At 48.1% G+C, this 18,918-nt stretch overlaps 10 protein-coding genes across 10 annotated transcripts; 6 read left to right on the forward strand and 4 right to left on the reverse strand.

Moving 5' to 3' along the window:
• Window positions 1-1,038: 1,038 nt before the first annotated feature.
• Window positions 1,039-1,977, forward strand: ANOM_000613 (type 1 glutamine amidotransferase; the record flags this gene model as incomplete). The annotated part of the gene is made up of 1 exon (XM_015545871.1): window positions 1,039-1,977. One exon carries the CDS (start codon window positions 1,039-1,041, stop codon window positions 1,975-1,977), a length of 939 nt encoding a protein of 312 aa, XP_015412124.1.
• Window positions 1,978-2,449: 472 nt separating this feature from the next.
• On the reverse strand, window positions 2,450-4,115 carry ANOM_000614 (uncharacterized protein; the record flags this gene model as incomplete). The annotated part of the gene is made up of 6 exons (XM_015545872.1): window positions 2,450-2,840; window positions 2,902-3,086; window positions 3,146-3,562; window positions 3,615-3,743; window positions 3,797-3,825; window positions 3,878-4,115. 6 exons carry the CDS (start codon window positions 4,113-4,115, stop codon window positions 2,450-2,452), a joined length of 1,389 nt encoding a protein of 462 aa, XP_015412065.1.
• A 49-nt stretch (window positions 4,116-4,164) lies between these two features.
• ANOM_000615 (uncharacterized protein) lies at window positions 4,165-4,440 on the reverse strand (the record flags this gene model as incomplete). Its single annotated transcript, XM_015545873.1, has 2 exons — window positions 4,165-4,267; window positions 4,319-4,440. The coding sequence occupies 2 exons, from the start codon at window positions 4,438-4,440 to the stop codon at window positions 4,165-4,167; spliced, it is 225 nt and encodes a 74-aa protein (XP_015412066.1).
• A 1,263-nt stretch (window positions 4,441-5,703) lies between these two features.
• ANOM_000616 (putative oxalate decarboxylase oxdC) lies at window positions 5,704-7,224 on the forward strand (the record flags this gene model as incomplete). Its single annotated transcript, XM_015545874.1, has 6 exons — window positions 5,704-5,833; window positions 5,903-6,138; window positions 6,207-6,400; window positions 6,452-6,794; window positions 6,850-6,970; window positions 7,025-7,224. The coding sequence occupies 6 exons, from the start codon at window positions 5,704-5,706 to the stop codon at window positions 7,222-7,224; spliced, it is 1,224 nt and encodes a 407-aa protein (XP_015412063.1).
• A 309-nt stretch (window positions 7,225-7,533) lies between these two features.
• ANOM_000617 (uncharacterized protein) lies at window positions 7,534-8,217 on the reverse strand (the record flags this gene model as incomplete). The annotated part of the gene is made up of 1 exon (XM_015545875.1): window positions 7,534-8,217. One exon carries the CDS (start codon window positions 8,215-8,217, stop codon window positions 7,534-7,536), a length of 684 nt encoding a protein of 227 aa, XP_015412064.1.
• Window positions 8,218-9,189: 972 nt separating this feature from the next.
• ANOM_000618 (porphobilinogen deaminase) lies at window positions 9,190-10,368 on the forward strand (the record flags this gene model as incomplete). The annotated part of the gene is made up of 2 exons (XM_015545876.1): window positions 9,190-9,722; window positions 9,828-10,368. 2 exons carry the CDS (start codon window positions 9,190-9,192, stop codon window positions 10,366-10,368), a joined length of 1,074 nt encoding a protein of 357 aa, XP_015412067.1.
• A 434-nt stretch (window positions 10,369-10,802) lies between these two features.
• On the reverse strand, window positions 10,803-11,563 carry ANOM_000619 (uncharacterized protein; the record flags this gene model as incomplete). Its single annotated transcript, XM_015545877.1, has 2 exons — window positions 10,803-11,450; window positions 11,501-11,563. 2 exons carry the CDS (start codon window positions 11,561-11,563, stop codon window positions 10,803-10,805), a joined length of 711 nt encoding a protein of 236 aa, XP_015412068.1.
• Window positions 11,564-13,319: 1,756 nt separating this feature from the next.
• On the forward strand, window positions 13,320-14,318 carry ANOM_000620 (NADP-dependent oxidoreductase; the record flags this gene model as incomplete). Its single annotated transcript, XM_015545878.1, has 1 exon — window positions 13,320-14,318. One exon carries the CDS (start codon window positions 13,320-13,322, stop codon window positions 14,316-14,318), a length of 999 nt encoding a protein of 332 aa, XP_015412088.1.
• Window positions 14,319-15,428: 1,110 nt separating this feature from the next.
• Window positions 15,429-16,347, forward strand: ANOM_000621 (sulfurtransferase; the record flags this gene model as incomplete). Its single annotated transcript, XM_015545879.1, has 2 exons — window positions 15,429-15,577; window positions 15,630-16,347. The coding sequence occupies 2 exons, from the start codon at window positions 15,429-15,431 to the stop codon at window positions 16,345-16,347; spliced, it is 867 nt and encodes a 288-aa protein (XP_015412087.1).
• A 730-nt stretch (window positions 16,348-17,077) lies between these two features.
• On the forward strand, window positions 17,078-17,992 carry fmaE (monooxygenase fmaE; the record flags this gene model as incomplete). Its single annotated transcript, XM_015545880.1, has 1 exon — window positions 17,078-17,992. One exon carries the CDS (start codon window positions 17,078-17,080, stop codon window positions 17,990-17,992), a length of 915 nt encoding a protein of 304 aa, XP_015412086.1.
• Window positions 17,993-18,918: the final 926 nt, after the last annotated feature.

Here is an 18,918-nt window from a genome sequence, read left to right on the forward strand (position 1 = left end):
TTTGAAACAACCTCCCCCTTTGAAAAAAGTCATTTGGTATGACGAAGAAAAAGCTAAAAGAGGGTTAGGCGAGGAGAGGGCACAGGGGAAAAGAAACAAACTGAGTACGATGCACTGAGAAATGCTGACACAGTGTGTTTTCCGAGACCTACTAGTAATTCGTGCCCATCATCGCGTAAGTGACGGGCTCCGTTGTTTAGGTATAGTACTGCCATCCCTGATATTGGACTGTTAGGGTACGTCTTTCGTTGCTAACCTGCTCAAAATTCAACCCCTGGCTCGACGAGTGCGTTGGTACAGAGGACAAGACGGCGTAGGACCTGATGCACAAGCGATTAATAATTTTCAGACAGTAACACCGGGGGTCAGATGCTCCGTCCTGTGGAGTCCACGGCCATTGGAAATGCGGGCAATAAGTCCAAAAGCACGCCACTGAGGGGTGTTGGCTTCTCACTCAAATCCGGCTGCCCATGAAGTACAGGAGAAGACGGAGCCGAATACGGCTCAAGCTAAGCTATTTCGTAACTCTAACTGAAATAAAGGTGTTCTTTGGACTCCACTTTAACGGACACCAACCACTAATGAATATTCATTACCCCCATTTTTCCTCAGACCGGAATATATCGGCAAGGGGGAAATCATTCCATTAGCAACAAAATTCAGTATGAATAATAATAATTTGGTAATGAATTCAAAGACCTGCCAATAAAACTCAACTGTTAGGTAAGGATCGAGACCCCACGGGGTCAACATCTAACCTGATTGGCATATCGGTAAGCAAGGTTAAGCTTATTTGGACATGAATTTCTATAGTTTTGGACCTCCGTTTGGAGTCATTTGGAGTTTGCTAATATGGATCCAATTTACATCGCAATTTCGGGCCAAAATCCGTTACCCTTAGCGCAATTCTCAATAACCGCCCCAACCAAAAGGTGGAGTCGGTGCGAGTGTATATAACAGGAGTCTTCTCTCCCAATTCCCCAGGTAACTCCTGACATTCAACCTTGTATCAGTTCTGAGCATAACCCTAGAGCAAAAATGGTCCGCAGCATCCACATTGCCGTCCTTGACGTTGATATCCCTCCTCGCAAACTTTATGAATCTCACGGCCTATGCAGCGCTCACTTTCGTAACATCCTCCAAGAGACTGCCTCACGTCTGAACGAGACCTCCCTAGCCCACGATGACCCCATCGACATATCAGTGACTCCTTATGACATTCGCGGAGGACACTACCCTGACCTGCGCAAGCTAAGAGGTCATCCTGACCACCTTGTATACCCCGATACCTCTCAAATCGATGCCGTCTTGATCACTGGCGGCGCACCCGGTGTATACGAAATGGACATGTCTCCCTGGATGCAACGCCTGCAGACCTTTCTCAAGACAGTCTTTGAACAATACCCAGAGGTCCGAATCTTGGGTACTTGCTTTGGACATCAGCTCATCGGACACGCTCTGATGAGAAACCCGGCAGATACTGAGAGAGATGTCTATGTTGAGAAATGCCCCCTCGGGAGAGAAGTGGGTATATACACCGTTCAGTTGGAGAAAGACTTCGTCCAGGCTTTCCCACTGGCCTTGGGCCACCTGCCACAGCAACAGCTGAGAATCCAAATGTTCCATGGCGATCGTGTGATGGCGTTTAAGAAGGGGCTTGCTAGCACGCTTGATGAGAAGGCTTCTCTTCCAGCGCCATGGATCAATGTCGGAAGCACGCCTATTTGTCCTATTCAAGGACTGTATTACCCCGGAAGGGTTCTGTCTGTCCAAGGTCACTATGAGTTGGACGCGTTCGGTATGCAGAACATGTGCTTGGAGTTCGCACCGAGCTTCGGATGGAAGGATTCGAAGCTTGCATTGTTCCTGGAGCAAGTTGGTCCACACGTGGCGGAGCGACAAGACGATGCGAGGTCCTTTGCTACCGCTGTTGTGTGTTTTTTGGCGGGTATGGAGAAGCTTCAGGTTGGAGAATAGGGCAAATGTATGTACAGGTTTTGTTTAAGACTGACCAATCTATCTTCTATTCGGCGTGTACCTCCTACTTTGCCTCACATATCTCAGAGTTGATATGGTTTATTGATCTCTCATGTGTTCCGTCGCGGCATTCTTGAACGATTTCATCAGAAGCGGGAGCTTGTTGCTTTCTTTCCTTTCCTTGCCTTTTCTTTCTGTTTTTTCCTTTTCCCTTTTCGTGTTTTGTTTTTGTTGTCATACCCTTGCATCTATCCCTTACAAAATCACCTTGGCGTTAGCATTATAACTATTTATTGAGCAATTACGATAGACCATTTCAAAATTAACGTATGTCCTGAATTACAATATAATAGAGGAATATGTGTAAAAGGAACGAAATGAAAACATACTACAGAAACGTCATCCACCAACCTCTCTCCTTCAACCCTTAGCACCTACGATTCTCCAACCCGTTGAATCCCAGGCGACAACCTCAGTAATAGAGAGGATGCTCCGGATCCGTCAAGTCAAACACAACACTAGAATGCGGCTTCGCGCCACCCCTCGCCGGAAATTCCTTATTGAAATCAATCGACCGGTTGAAGCTCAAGCTACCATCCTCGTTCAAGTCGATGTACAGCGCCTTGAAATCAGCTGGGGTGTTGATCAACCCTATCTCACCTGTCTGCACGAAGTAATCCGTCACGACGAGATGCTTCTGGTCAGGCGTCACCTTGACATAGTGCGGGCCAACAGTTGGCTGATCCTCATCAGGGTCATCGAGACGCTTGACGTGGCTTAGATCGCTGATGTCCAGGGCGGCGATGTGGTTTGCTGTGGTGAGCGTGAGGTAGATGAAGCGGCCGTCTTGGGTGATGTCCGTGCTGTTGGAAATATGGTTAGTGGGATTGCAAAGGGTTGTATCGTATTGAAGGGAGGACGTACTAGATTGCGGTTGTATCGCGAGCCTTGGGGCCTAGGTCATAGAGAAGTTCTGCTCTACCGGGCTTGCCATGGGCATCTTTCTGTCCGGGGTAGATGATCCAGACTTGGCCGAGGTGGACTGCAGTGGCGAGGGCAGCGCCATCGGGGTTCCCAGGGATAAATTTGACGTCTTGAATACCGCCGCCCTGCATCTTAATTAGCGACCAGGAAAGCAAAGGATGAGGTTTGTGTGGAAAGGACACACATCGGGGATGGTAATGGTGTTGAGAATCTTCTTAGTGTCCAAATCCCACAGTCTAAGGGTATTCCCACGGCGGATTCCCGTGCTAGGTTTCAAGATACTGATGGGCTCAACAAAGTCCGAAGTGAGAATGAATTTTCTCTCCCAGTCGATGCTCAGGCCATGGGGAGAGAATTGCTCTTCGAGAATGTTGAGCGTTCCTTCTACATCTTCGGGCCATTCGTGGATGATGTTGAAGTCCGCGTCGGTCTCAACCAGACGTCCTGGCGATGTGCCAACCGCGGAGCCCATGTAGGTAATGTAGAATCCACCTTCTGGTTTTGCGCGGATTTCATCTGCAATGGATGAGAGGAGGGCACGGTTGCTTTTCTTGAACGTTGGTCGGTAGGGGTTGGTGGTGTCGAAGTAGAAAGCCGTATCCTGATGCACTGTGAGGACTGGCATGATGGGAGGAAGCACCTTGCGAGCTTACCTGGGTTTTCAACAACGACAAGAGACCACCACCGACTAGGGTCTTTCCGTCAAGAGATGGACCAAGGTGATGCGGGTCGTTGCCGCTAGATGGGACATCCGTTACCCAGAGAAGAGTACCGAAAGTGTCCTGTGCCTATGTTAGCTGTGTCCAAATTCTATAACATTGAAGGGAATGCTTACATCGTCAAGACTGTACGTAGCAAGGAAGTCTAAGAGTTGCATCAGATACTGTACAGAGTCCAACTGTTGGTATATACATACCCTTATGGAACTTGTCTCCGGAGCCAGTCCAAAAGTAGCCAATTTTCTTTGGCTTAATATCGCTTGGGGTGAACGGTGGGCTCTCCAGAGGAGGGGTTGGTACTTGCAGGATGGGCAAAGGAGGGGCATTCTCAGTGAGAGGCTCAGTCACCCCTGGAATAAGTGGAATCAGGGGAGGCAAGGAAAGACATTTTCCGAGTGAGGCCAGAGAGACCGCGTAGATGAGAGATGACTTCATCTCGATAAAGATCTTCAGTAGGAGCTTATATCGAATGTTCAATGAAAGACTAGGGTGGGGATGGAAGGAAAGCTGATTTAGTTGATGAGAAGATTTGAGCAAGATACTTCTTTATATATTCGTCTCCCTTTCCCTCTTTTCCTACTATCACACTGAAGATGCTATCCCGCGTTAGCTCATGGTCAATTGGATCTCCCACATACGACATCTTCACACAGGAGCACGCAAGTTTTGGTGGGAAATTATAATCCTCGAGAGTATTTGGAATACTGGAAAGAGAGCTAAGCAGGAAGGACATGCTCCGCGGCCTGTTGAGTCCGGCCATCAGTGTTTGAATCTTGGTATCTACAATAACAAGGACAGTAATTATCGCGCACCAATGAAGGTATGCTTGAGCATAAACAGCACTTACAAATCACGCCTCACATGCTACTTGATGTCGTGATCAGGTACAGATAGGTCAGTATGCAAGTGGATGCAAGGTACATGATCTACTGAGGAACCCAAGTCGGGCTATGCAGGGGCGACCAGTTCGACAGCCAACTCATCTAAAGATGCACCCAATGCGCGAAGATTCAGTCAGGAATCAAGGCCATGCTGATTGCGAATACGAGTGTGAATATGAGCATTTGACCGTGTCGACCTGTAAAGGCGAACTGATTCAGGTCTTTATGTCTGCAAAGCGACGATCTCCTTGAACCTTAGTCCGGGAACTGCCATATCATTTCTAATATCAAGCCACTTACTAAACTATCAATTGCCGAGCTCACTGGAGTCCAATAAAGTTGAAAGGGTCTTGGACAGCTTGTGGTGTTCTTGTCTTGTCATTGTCTGGTTCTGGCACCTCTCTGGTTTTTTCACTTATAGAAGTCTACTTGAATGAACCAGAACTCCTCCAAAAGCTTCAACACCAAGAGACGGAGGATGGTTGTTATTGTCTACCAAGTTCTCCTATATTGCGACCATTCTGTGATTGAGAAGTGGGCAGGCCAAAATCTTCCTATGCATGCCAAGACCATGAGAAGAGGCCCCATTCCATATAGGGTTATTTGACTGCCGATATCAATAGGGCAAGAAAGGGATTTACGAGCCAAAGGCATGTACCAAACCTGCACTAGACGTTAAATTAAGTTTCAGTAGCCAAGCGGAGAGTTCCTGGTGCCAGGTTGGAGCTTTTCCAAAGTCCCCAGCGTACAGCGGGGGACCCTGGATTTCATCACAATGCCAAGCATGTCGTTATACATCGGGAATGCTGATCTGCGCCGCTAGGGATTTGTCCACTACGCTTGTAGTAAGATAGTGCTTAGACCGTGAATGGCCTCATTTAAAGCAAATCATTGCGAATGTTTATTGAACTCTGTTGTTCCTGCGAATGTGGGATGGCTGGACACCACCACCGGGGTTTACATATCAAATTCGTCAATGGAGAGAATATGTCGTGATTATGAATTCTCAAGATGGGCCAGGGGATACAAAAGTATTTAGCTGGTAAATGTATCGTCATGTAGGACCCATCGTTACTTACCAATCTCCCCTTTGGCGAATTTAGTTGTGGTTACAAGTTTCGCATCCAAGGATATCCTCCACCATGAAGGCCGCGAGCCTCGCATTCATTAGCATTCTGCCGATCGTTCTCGGGGCAGTCGTCCATGACAAGCGTTCCGGCTTTAAGGACGGCCAACCCATCAGTGACAACGGCAAAGGAGCGCCTCTCTTAGGTAAGACCTTGAGCCCCCAAGTTCATTAAAACTGCCCTTCACGGGCAATCCTCACACACTGAATTACAGGCGGCACAAACAAGGCACTGGACCTCCAAAACCCCGATAATCTTGGCCAACCTACTACCGACAACGGCTTCGTCCCTAACCTCAAATGGAGCTTTTCGGACTCAAAAACGAGGCTCTTTCCGGGTGGCTGGGTACGCGAGCAAGTCATCCAGGATCTGCCACAGAGCCATGATATCTCTGGTGCGCAACAGCATCTGAAGAAAGGTGCTATTCGGGAGCTTCATTGGCATCGTGTTGTGAGTGGCATTCTTTGCCTTATTTATTCTTATGAAGAACAGACTTGTCTAACAATACTTTTCTCCAGGCAGAATGGGGCTTCCTATACTCTGGCTCTCTTCTGCTCTCCGGCGTAGACGAAAATGGCCAGTTCACGACCGAAAAGCTCGAAGAAGGCGATATCTGGTATTTCCCTAAAGGTGTTGCGCACAATGTGCAAGGCCTGGATGATGAGAATGAATACCTTCTAGTCTTTGACGATGGCGACTTTGAGAAAGTCGGGTGAGTATTATTCCACTCCGCCAGAAGACCTGATACTGACAAAGATTTAAGGACAACTTTCATGGTGGATGACTGGATAACCCACACACCGCGCGATATCCTCGCGAAGAATTTTGGCGTCAACCCCTCGGTCTTCGATAAAGTGCCCGAGAAATTCCCCTACATTCTCAACGGCACGGTAAGCGAAGAGGCGAACGAGACCCCCAAAGGCACATTGACTGGTAACAGTTCCTATGTGTATCACACATATAAGCATCCCTCTGAGCCGGTGCCCGGCAGTGGTGGTACCTTTAGGAAAATTGACTCGAAGAACTTCCCCGTAAGTACAACTATTGCTGCAGCATTGGTGGAACTTGAACCCAAGGGACTGCGGGAGTTGCACTGGCATCCAAACGTAAGTTATCCTCCTTCGAGCAGAACTGTAGTCCTATTACTAAATACATGTATAGGCGGAGGAATGGCTGTATTTCCACAAGGGTAATGCTCGCGCTACCGTGTTCTTGGGTGACTCGAAGGCTCGCACTTTCGACTTTACCGCCGGCGACACCGCCGTTTTCCCTGATAATAGTGGTGAGCAATCATTACCCATCTTCCGTACTATGTGAAACTAAGTTTTGATAACAGGGCATTACATTGAGAATACCTCCGAGACTGAGAAGCTGGTGTGGATCGAGATTTACAAGAGTGACCGTGTGGCCGATATCTCGCTGGCGCAATGGCTTGCCCTCACTCCTGCCGATATCGTGGCTACTACCTTGAAGGTCGATATTGAAGTCGTCAAGCAGATCAAGAAGGAGAAGCAGGTTTTGGTACAAGGCAAATAGTCTGAACCTTCCTCCGTTTGACCACCTGTGAACTGGGTGGAAGTTGGCATGGCGGCGTCGTGAACGGCTTCTTATCTACTTCTGGATATAGTTTAATCTACCTGACTCAGACTCGAGTCATTGTATTGATTAATATTTGCAATATAGTTGTTTAATAATTTTTCAAACGCACAGAGCGCAGGCGTAACTTGCACTATTATATGGTCGACTTTCAGTCGTTCCGAGCTTATGCAACAAACCCCGTTGACTGATCAAAGCATCACGAGACTGGCCCCCGTAATACCACTCATCAATACCAGGACCATATCATCAGTCCTCCCAAACAGAGACATGCTTAATGTCCGCCCCCTCCAAGAAGTCCTTTATCTGACTAAATTCCTTGAACCCATCCGACTTTGCGAATTGAGAATGGTCCTTCACCTCTCCCCAACCACTGAAGAGCACAAACTCCTCCTTTTCCATACCATCAGCCTTCCTATCCTTGGGTTCCACCCGAACTCCACCTTTCAATGCCCTTGGAGCAATATACGCCTCCAAGTGCGTCTTAGTCTCTTCGAACCTGTTCAGGAACGCTTCCTTCTCACCAGTCCGCAGGAAATAACGCCCGATAGCGATCACAGGGGAATCAACTATCGGTACCTCTCCTGACCTCCCGGTAGACAATCCAAACACACCCAGCTCAGTAGGATCAATTTCAATATGAATCATGTACACAAGATCTAACTTCTCCTTGAGAGAAGCAAGTAAGGACTGGTTTGTAGAGCTGGGTATCCAATCATCCATGTGGGCCGACACTGAACTCCAGCCTCCAAGAAGGTAGATGTACGATGGGTCTTCAATCTGGGTAAACAGGAAAGTAGGGTACTTGGAGTAGGAGGCCTGGGCCTTTGCGGCTGACGATAGCTCCCTTTTAATGGCTGCTCGGTCCGTTGATGGTTTTAAGTGAAAGAGAGCTACCTCCGTGATTGGGCTTGGGGTTTTTGTTGAGGTCATGTTTGTTGTGAGGTTATTTATGGTTGTTTCGGTGGGGATAGTGGGGTCAGAATGTGCAGTTGAACAAGATGCTCGGTGGAAACGAAGTTCGTATTGGGATTGTATGGGAGCTTCTGGGTTCGGCAGATTGATTTATAGAGTAAGCCTCCGTGTCCGCGTCACCTCTGTGGCCTAGCTTGAGGGGGTTCATCTACTAGGCGTTTAGGTCGAATCTACCCAAGGCAGCGCTCTACGAGGCCGAAATATGCTGAAGTTGGATCAGAGATGGCAATTACCTACCATGATAATATATATAGTGCAGATCATTGATTGGTCAAAGCATGATGTAAATGGAAAGGTTTTAAATATATACTTAGTGTGTAGTACAGAGGAGTTCTCTACCAAGCCCTGTACCTTATTTTACACTAATAGCTTAAACTCACAATCCAAAGACATGATCGTACTCAAACATGATTAAATGAGGACTTGAGGGATTTGAACATGGGTCAAGGTCTCTGGCACGTGCAGTGTCCCCTGTGGGAAAATGGTGTTGAGCCGGGAGGGGCCGGGATGTGGACGGAGATAAACTGTCGTTGCACCGAAGAGGGCCGAGTTTCACCGCTTTCCAGATTGACTCCCAGAGACATATGTACCTGATTGGAAGCAGATGACGTATCTTAAAAGCGGCGAGGGACGGCGTGGGACAGCATGGAACAGCGCTATCCCCAAGGAGGAAGCGATGTTTCCCGATATGGAAGTGGCATGCTCTGTCACAGCAGGCGGTGACGGGCGGCATGGCGACGGCCCGCTATTGTATCAACGGATACTCGGAGTTGGTGATAAGGAATATCAAATTGACGTGATTGACTGGGTGAGTCTGCTGACCTGATGAGACGGCTACGGCACCTGGCAGGGGTTCAAATTTCCATTCTTGCGATGAAACAACTACCTCGCTAGAGCGCAGTAAACTCCGCCGTATACCCTTCACCCACCATGGGCCTGGACGTGAATAGCTGCTCTACGCCGCAACATAAGCCCGAAGAAGAGGTTGTTATTATTGGCTGCCGTAAATCGGAGCTCGCCCTTGTCCAAACTCGTTCGATCATATTTAAGCTGGGCCACACGCTCGACCCCTCTCCCAACTTTCGGATTGCCACAGGCAGTGTCGTTGGCGATGCCGATAAACAGACATCCTTTGCGGTCCTTTCCAAGCTGACAGGTGGCTCAGATATTGGTAAAAGCCTATGGACAAATGACCTGGAATTGGACTTGGTGGCCGGCAAGGTCCACTGTCTGGTCCACAGTTTAAAGGACATGCCGACTACGCTACCACCGCATTGTCTTCTGGGAGCGGTCCCCGAGCGTGAGGACTGTTCCGATGCTGTTTGTGTACGGCCCGATTTGAAGTTCACATCCATCGATCAATTACCACCTGGTTCCATAGTGGGAACCAGCTCTTCCAGGAGGAAAGCTCTAGTTCGGCGGAATTGGCCTCATTTGGAGGTGGTAGAATGTCGCGGCAACGTGTAAGTGACACGTATCTTTTTCTCCACCGTTTCTTGCTACTACGCAACGCAATCACTGTCAGCGCAAAAAGCTTGATCCTAATATGGCACCATTGTATATATTAGAGATACTCGCCTTGCTAAGCTTGACGCGCCTTCTTCCCCGTTTTCATGCATTCTCTTGGCGACCGCAGGACTGTTACGTTTGGGACTCAATCATCGGATCACGCATCGACTTGATACTAGTATATTCCCTTATGCAGTAGGTCAGGGCGCCCTCGGGGTCGAGATCAGCACGGACCGTCCGGACATACTCGAGCTGGTCCGCCATGTCGACCACAAGCCGTCGAGATGGCGCGGGTTGGCAGAGAGAGCGATGCTTCGAAGTCTCCAGGGAGGATGCTCGTCACCAATCGGCGTGCGGTCTTCTATGGAGCCCCTGAAAGAAGAAAACAGATTCACAGAGGGCACAGAACGAGGCCGTGATGGTAGCGGCGGCCACCTTAGCTTGCACGCCATGGTGCTGCATATAGAAGGAACGTCGGAGATTGTTGCTGAGGATGCGGCTACTGTCCAGTGCGACGAAGAAGCAGAGCAACTTGGTGTCTCAGTCGCGAACATGCTTCTTCGCAAGGGGGCCCGGAGCCTAATTCCAAAACAATTCTAGTTTCAACTTTTTATTCTAGAACGCATCTGAAAAGAAACGAACTAGCCTGAGATAGAGCGTCCTTACAAAAGCATGACTGACCTGGAATTGGTTCCTTGCAGACTTTACAAGGATGGACGGTAGAACTGTTTCACTTTGGGGAGCAAAATGATTACTTCGCGGGTCCATCTTTCAATTTCAATTTCAACCAACTCTTTCTACTAGCAGCGTTTACTTTCCAATCGAAACTTCTGCCGTTTTTCCCTGCTTCGTTAATTCCCAACCTCCGCTGCCATCTCGCTGCGAGGGAAAAAAGAACATCTGTGGAGGATGTTTTAGCTGCAATTCCCATCCTACCCTATTTATGTCTGTGGGAAGATATATAAACTTACAGGAAGTCCTTAGGTACTGCAACAAGCGAGCTGGGACAAGCATTGTACGTGTCATGATGGATATCAACGGGGCCCGGGGCGTGAATCTTCCAACCCAGAATGAGGCGACCGAGAATGCCGTACATGAGGCGATTGGCAAGATGGTAACCCACACACGCTCGAGTCCCCACCCCGTAGCCAAAATGTCTCATCGGCGGGGCCGCTGGCACGGCAGGTCTGGGGCTCCCTTTCCTCTTTGTCCACAAATCGTGGCGGAATGAAGTTGTCAGGCTCAGGGAAGGCAAGTGGATCGAAGTTTGCCGATTTGGAGTTCATATAGAACCAAGTGTTTTCCGGGATGGAAATTCCGTTGTCCAAGATCACCGGCGTGATGTTGGTTCGGGGAAAGCCCATGGGGACGACGCTGAAGTAGCGAAGGATCTCCTGTAAAAGACTCTGTAGACCGGGGACGGCTTCTTTGGCGACTACCTTCTCCCAGGCTTCTTCAAACGAGGAGTAATGGGCCAGAATCTCGCCCCTCATGTCCTCTTGAATCTCCTGCCCTTGCTTAGATGCGAGGACTGCGACGCCCTGTGTCAAATTAGCATGAATTGTGCCGAGTCCAGCCGATAGAAGAGTGATGCTGAGGGACATTAATTCCACCGATTTCATGGTCAGCATATACATACTACCCTTGAAACTAGTGCAGAGAGCGAACAGGAAGGATTCCAACTCGTACCATTGTTAAAATCATAGTTTGGGTCCTTGATGATTTGACCGACGGAGCAAGGAACATCGATCCCGTTGGCGATATCTGATTTGAGCTGGTCAATAAGACGATTCATATAAATGCCTTGCCGCTCGTTATAAGCCTTAGCCCCTGTTTTGGCACTGGGAATCTAACGCAGAAAAGGAAGGTAGTCCTGGAGATTATTGGTATGCGATCGGTATCGTGTAAGAGCTTCCTCGACGTCGACTATCTCTTTGAGCAAGGCGTCTCGGATGGTGGAAATTCGAGTTCCGAAAGTACATGTCATGGACTTGAAGGAAATGCAGGGAGTTATTAGTCCAGGATCAGAGTAACTATTAACTAGGTACTCTATAGTAGTATTCACACTCACAGGCTAATCCACGTCTGGCCCGTCGCAGTACTTTTCAATCAGAATCCAGACCTTGTCTCTCCGTGTCGGTGGCTTGCATACCAGCCTCGATATCTTCCAGATTCTCGACTCTGTATACGCCTTTGGATTGGAACCCCACCAGGAAGGGCTTGATAATGAGCGGGAACTCGACGTGGTTCTCACGTACAATGCGAGTAGCCTGCTCAAAGGTCGACGCCCGATACGTCGCGCAATGTACCGTCGAGTTGTGGTACGATCAACCTAACAACACTCTGGGCTGCTGCAACAGCCTGGGAAAGGCCTTCAAGAGCAAGTCGAAACCCCTTTGCCGTTCCAAAGTGTTGATAGTCGACTGTTTGCTGCTGGTGGGCATCTGACCCCTCGAAGATGAGGCAAGTTTCATCTGCATTCTTAGGCCAGGAAAACGTAGAGGACGCAGTCACCTTCTGGAAAACCAGATCGATTGAATGCCAGGGGATGGCATTCGATACCGTGCTGGCAGTATTATTCACCTAGTGTCTACAAAGGAATCGCGCTGCAAGGTTCCAACGTGTTAGCGACGCTTATTGTAGAAATTCCGTAAAGAAGAAATCTTGCCTTTCGATTCATTCTGCCCTTTTACAGCAATTATGCCCAGCGTCCTGAAACCACATTCGAATTAACCACCAACCACAAGCCAAAAACAAATAATTCTTTCTAAGAATTGTTCAGAGTCTTTGTCTTTTGTATCTCTTCACCCCTTGTGGTCTGAAAATAGCTTCCCGCATTGGAAGTGGCAGCGGCTTTGGCGGTCCCTGACTTTCCTCCTCCCATTCAGAAAAGAATATACTCAAAATATTAAAAGAACATAGAAAAGTAATAGTAGTATAGAATATAGTATATAATAGAATAATACAATAGCAGAATATCCAGATAATAGAAGAGCAAGTAGACAGCCTACGGACTAACTCCTTGCCGGACCAGAACAGAGGTGCATAATATAACAAGCCAATAATAGACCATGGCTCTTTTTAAATCCTCTAGAGCGAATCGCCTTTTCTTTCCAATCAACCAGCCAGCCTGAAGGCCACGGAAAGTCAGTTGCGTTTCATTGTCGGGTGTTTTTCGAAACACAAGGTTCAATAGGCTATTCGGGAACAACCACCGTCGAGTCGAGAACAACACTGTCCGTGTCTAGAACGTTGGGATACCGTGGAATGTTAAAACGTAAGGACTAACTACCTTATACCTGCTGTATTTATCGTTCCAAGCCAAGCATCCTCTGACAAATGAACATCCTCCGTCTCTGGTGTCAATCTCATGACCTCCTTCACTGCTTACAGCCGGATATCCAAAGGCTATTCCTGAAATCTACCCAAGATATAAATACGAGATCATAAGACGAAGACATCCCAAACTCCAAATAGTATCTCCAAACCTGCAGAAATACGTAACCTAATTACTGCCTAATTCACTTAACCACCAAAGACCTTTACTGAAAATGTCCACCACAACCCTCCCCCAAACAATGCGTGCCCTCCTCCAACCCAGCATCCAAGAAACCCGTCTCATCCAAACCACTCTGGGCACGCCAATCCAGGACCTCAACGACAATGAGCACCTGATTCGCGTCCACTGCGTGTCCCCCTGCGCGAACGAACTCAACTGGCTAAAATACTTCCCCCCGCCGAAGCCCCGGACTCAAATCCCCTGCTACGACATCGCCGGCACGGTCGTCAAATCGCCCGAGAATTCCCCTTTCTCTGTCGGAGACGAGGTTTACGCTCGAACCAATTATCTCCGACCCGGTTGTGCCAGCGACTACGCCATCGCCGTCACCGATGAACTGGCGCATCGACCGCAGAACCTCAGCTGGGCGGAGTCGACTGCCGTCCCGCTTTCGGCGCAAACGGCTTGGCAGGCTTTATTCGTTCAGAGCGCAATTGGGGCCTTTGACAGTGACGAGTGGAAGGGGAAGAGGGTTCTTGTTACTGCTGCTTCTGGGGGAGTGGGGATCTGGGTTACCCAGCTTGCGAGGCTGGTTGGTGCGACGGTTGTCGGGACGTGCGGATCGAGAAATGTGGGATTTGTGAAGGGTTTGGGGGCGAGTGAGGTTATTGACTATCGCAAGACAGATTTACGAGCGTGGGCAGAGGAGCCGGGGAGCATGGTTGATGTAGTTGTTGATTGTGTTGGGGGGAAGTCGCTGGCGGATGCGTGGTGGTGTGTGAAGGATGGGGGTGTTTTGGTTAGCATCTTCCAGCCCCCGGAGCAGGTTCGACCAGAGGGGTTGAAGGAGAAACGTGTTAAGAGTTTGTTCTTTGTGATGGAGCCAAAGAGGGAGCATCTTGAGGCTATTACGAAGCTTGTTGAAGCCGGCAAGTGTCGGCCAGCTGTGGATAGTATTTGGCCTTTGGAGCTTTTTGAGGAGGCTTTTGCGAGGTTGGATGGGGGACATGCTAGGGGGAAGATCATTTTGGATTTGACTCTTAATCAGTGAGGTCAGTTTGGCACCTGAGTGTGATGTGACTATGATGAATGGCGACATGTATGCACCACGAATTGTTCTGTTTGTCGGGAGCTAATTTGATATACATATTGGATTTGAATATCTTACCGTAACTGTGCCAAATGGTGCTTTTTTCACGTAGGTAACATGCTGATGGAATGGAAAACTATATGAGCCTGTGGACAATATCCAGGCTCCGGGATGGCTTCCTAATATCACTGGGTATGTTGGACAGCCAGTTGAATGTTTTTGGCTAGGGTAACAAGGCTAAGGACTCCCTTGTGTGATGTGTCTGTAACTTGGTATATAAGAACATTCCACTATTTTATCAAACTATTCGAAAGGCCTCGTCTCTGTTCTACCGCAGAGACAGGAAACCTCGTGGAGTGAGACCTTGTGGTACAGTGCTCTGCAAATATAGAACTAACAACAGATAATCAAAGCAATCTGTGGAGCTTGATATCTCCGTGCACTGAAGAGTACCAGAGAAGCAAGAGTGGTCAAGCAAACCATCTTCTTTTAAACCCATTTAGTACAAGTAGTATGGTCCATCAGTGGAGACAAGAAAGAGACGATAAGATAAGAATTTGGGATTTTCAAAATGTCATGGAATTCAAATGTGAAATTCAAATTTGACATTTATGAAATGCAACAGCATCATGAATCAATCTCGTTCAATACTGGCATTTTGAGTGAAATTGACCATGTTTATCCAGTATTCCAGCAAAATATTCAAAAAACGGCACGTTGAATGGTGACAAAATGTGATTGAAATGTCAAAAAGTTGAAATTCAAAATGTCAAAATGCCAAGAATTTCATGAATTTCAGCATTGAGTTGGAAAGTTATGCATCACATGCACAATGACTAAGCAGATGCATAAGGAATGAATCCCACATTGGTTCCCTGGTTGCGATCTTCAATTGTGATTCAGCTGCCGGGAAACAGGAGTCGCATTTCTAGGATTAGGCGACAAGGATACTTCATATCATCTTGGGCGCTCTAATTGAAGATTAATATAGTATTTGTCTAGATTTAAGCACTGGTACTGTGGTAGCATTATACATTGCATCGCCATTGCTTCATAGACACCCCCCGCACAATGTCTACCGATCCCTTCTCCTCCATTCTGGTGAGTCCAGAAGAATTTCACAACGTTAGAGGGTCCACGACGCGCCGCATCATTCCGGTAGCCGCAGGGCGCGAGGCATTGCGCTCGTCCTACGAGACACAGCATATACCAGGTTCGGTGTAAGTCAAGTTGTCACCCCACATACCATACCGTGACTAAGGAAAGGAACAGGCTCTTTGATATGGATGTTATAGCAGACAATGCGTCACCATATCCCCAGATGCTTCCTACAGCAAGTCACTTCGCCCACTGCATGGGATCAATGGGTATAAAACCGGACGACATCCTGGTCGTCTACGACGCAGTGGAGATAGGCATGTACAGCGCACCACGCGTAGCATGGGCCTGTCGCCTCTTCGGACATAATTCGGTACATGTCCTGAACAATTTCCGTCTGTATACGGAACAAGGGTATCCTGTTGAAGAAGGAAAGATGTCGCTGCTTCCGGAAACTGTTTACCCTGCTCACGAACCAGCTGTGAGCCAAGTGATCGCATTTGAGGAATTGCGGGACATAATTTTGCACCAACCAGGGAATTATCATATCATAGATGCCAGAATCCCAGGTCGGTTTTCGGGCATGCAAGAAGAAGCGGATCCCACTCTCCGATCGGGGCATATGCCTTCTGCGATCAATATTCCGTTGGCAGCGATGTTGGACGCAGAGTCGAAGGCTTTCTTGCCCCTGTCAGAACTGAAGGAGCTCTTTGAGAAGGCGGGTATTAGTGCCAGTACGCCGGTTATATTGACTTGCAATTCAGGAGTGACTGCTGCCGCATTGGATCTCTCATTGCAGGTGACCGGTCATGAGATGGAACGAAGGGTGTACGATGGGAGTTGGATGGAATGGACAAGGAGGGCGGAAAGTGGCTTGGTAGTCAGGGACTGAATTCTACTTCCTCTGTACATGCTTGTTCACACGTTCTAGCCGTTTGTTCCCCTGATATTTTGAGAGCAACGTGAGGGGAACCAAACTCTAGATGGCGCTGTCTGCTCAAATGACAAGCCCTTTGTTCATGTAAATATCTTGAGAAATACTACTTGATCATCTATGGTACCCTACCGCCTTGGGACGACAACAACAATAATAAGTTTCGTGTTATTTGTGACATGGAAAGGTTAAGATTTTCCCCAAGACGAGACATTGAGCAGGATTAAGCCTAGGTTCAACGGTGAGGAAGCGAGTCTATACAAGCGGCGCATTTAGCCCGCTGGATGTGCTCCCAAGGGCCCAAGGATATCATAACGATGTGCCTCAGATTTACCGGTCATTCATGTCCAGTGATTATATGTGTGTGTATGGAATATTCGCATGCAAGAGACTAGTGTACGGGGCTGGAGCCCGACGTTGACGATAGGGCCAATTATATCAATGTCCGGCTCAGTGGTGGCAGGCCTAACGCTGTGTTGCCAGCCAATTACATTCAACTTAGTACTTAATATCGGCAAATTACGTTTTGGTTAAAGTCCGACGGATATTATATGCATGTTCGTTGTTGTGCTGCAAGGAGCGAAAGAATAAGGTTAAAAGCAGCACGCCGTCCTCAAATCTTGCCCTCGCTTTTCAATTACCAAATACATTTATATATTTCGAGGCGAAGAACAATTTGGCTTTTACAATGACAGCATTCAGTCCTCTGCTACCACCGTTTACCGTGTCAAAAGAGTCGACAGGCTCTCGGGGAATACTTCAGCCCCCGCGAATCCGGCCCTTGACATCGGTAGTAGTTCGCGACAATTTAACCCTTTCAACATGGCTTCTTCTGGGCGGACTTCTACAAGGCCTGGCCGTCATGGTCTTCGGCACCTATGCCCTCATCCCGACAATGCTAATCCTACTATACCGTACAACCGATCACTTGCTGATGGCTGCCAATATAACCCGAAACCGCTACATTGGCGGCGTCATCCAGACAAAATTTTCCGCGCAAGCGCCCAATACTGACGGCAGCTTCGGAAAGGAACTCGCCTCTGAGTCGATTGTGGTCTTCCACCTAGGGGCCCGCTCAAACCACCCCCTTGGTCTTCTCGCCCCGGGCTTCCCCGAGCTCAATCGACAAGTCATCGCGATGAATCGTGAGATGAACTCTAATCCTGTCAAGTACGGCCTCCTCGGCAGCTCGGCCTGGATTAAGCAGGATGATTCTGCGGGTAATGACGTTCTGACAATCTACTATCTCCGAGATTACGATGCGTTGCATCGGTTTGCGCATGGCTCGCTCCATGTGGAGGGTATGAGGTGGTGGACGGAGATCGTGAAGGACCATCCGCATATTGCGATTTATCATGAGACCTATATTGTGCCGAAGGGGAAATGGGAGAATATCTATATTAATTCGAAGCCGACGGGATTGGGGGACACATGGTTCCCTGTTGCTGAGGAGGGGAAGGGGGAGGGTAGTGTGTCGCGGTTTGTGAGACCTATTGTTGATGCGAGACATCCCGCTTTGAGATCTGCTTCTAGGAGGCTGGCAATGCGTCAGCTGGAGGGGAGCGAGGAGGCAGAGGACGAGCTGTACGATAGGACATGGTAGTTGAAGGGGTGGTGAGGTTGGTGCCTTGGTCTTTTTGCCTGTTTCTTGCGTCTACCATTTGCAATATACAGCGTATTTAACTTGAATATATCTTGTCATATATACATTGTCTTTCAGTTGGCTGGGGTCTAGCCACAGCGTATGCATAAAGTTGTTATCAGTTCTACCAATCATTGCGCCAAGCCAACCTTACTACCAGTACTAGCTGCCACCATCATGCCTTCGATAACCGCCGACGAAGCAAGATCTATCAGAGAAAGCTGACAAGGGTATCCCACTTCTGGGACCAGGCTTGTTCTCTATCAGCTAGGTTTCCTCTCGTTGTTCCTCTCCCAGTAGACCGCTGTCACTTAGAAAATGGCTACGCTTCAATCAGTTTTAGAGGCCGCTGCTGTTCTTTCTGCTATATCACATGTACATGTACAAGACCTTCTGCGTTATCGTAATAAATTGACAGCTGCGTTCACCAATCTCAAAAAACTCTTGGGAACTGACATTTCAATCTCCGGTAATGGCAGAGCTCATGATACAACTTCCGTGATGGAAACAAGTATCCATAATCGGGAAACAACTACAACTGAAACCGGGAGCAATTTCTCTACAGTGCGATTTGTGCCAATCCTTTTGTACTGATTATGAGATACAGAAAATTAGCTCTATTAGCGATAAAACTCCCCTAATTTCTGCTGAATCAAGCGTCTCGGGGGGGTCAACTACGCCATTAAATTTGTCCCCAATCTTGAATGGATCCCAAAGGCAATTGACAATAAAAATTCCATATCATTACATCTGTACTACTTACTTATTATTCAATCAATGCTCAGCAACGAGTCAGAACCACAGCTCAAAATCTGGCTTTATACGTGATGTATTCGAATTCGTGAGGCAACCGCCAGGCGGCGAGATGCCTATGATGTGATGCCCTT

This window comes from Aspergillus nomiae (genome assembly GCF_001204775.2).
Source record: "Aspergillus nomiae NRRL 13137 chromosome Unknown contig00005, whole genome shotgun sequence".
NCBI classification, from domain to species: Eukaryota; Fungi; Ascomycota; class Eurotiomycetes; order Eurotiales; family Aspergillaceae; genus Aspergillus; species Aspergillus nomiae.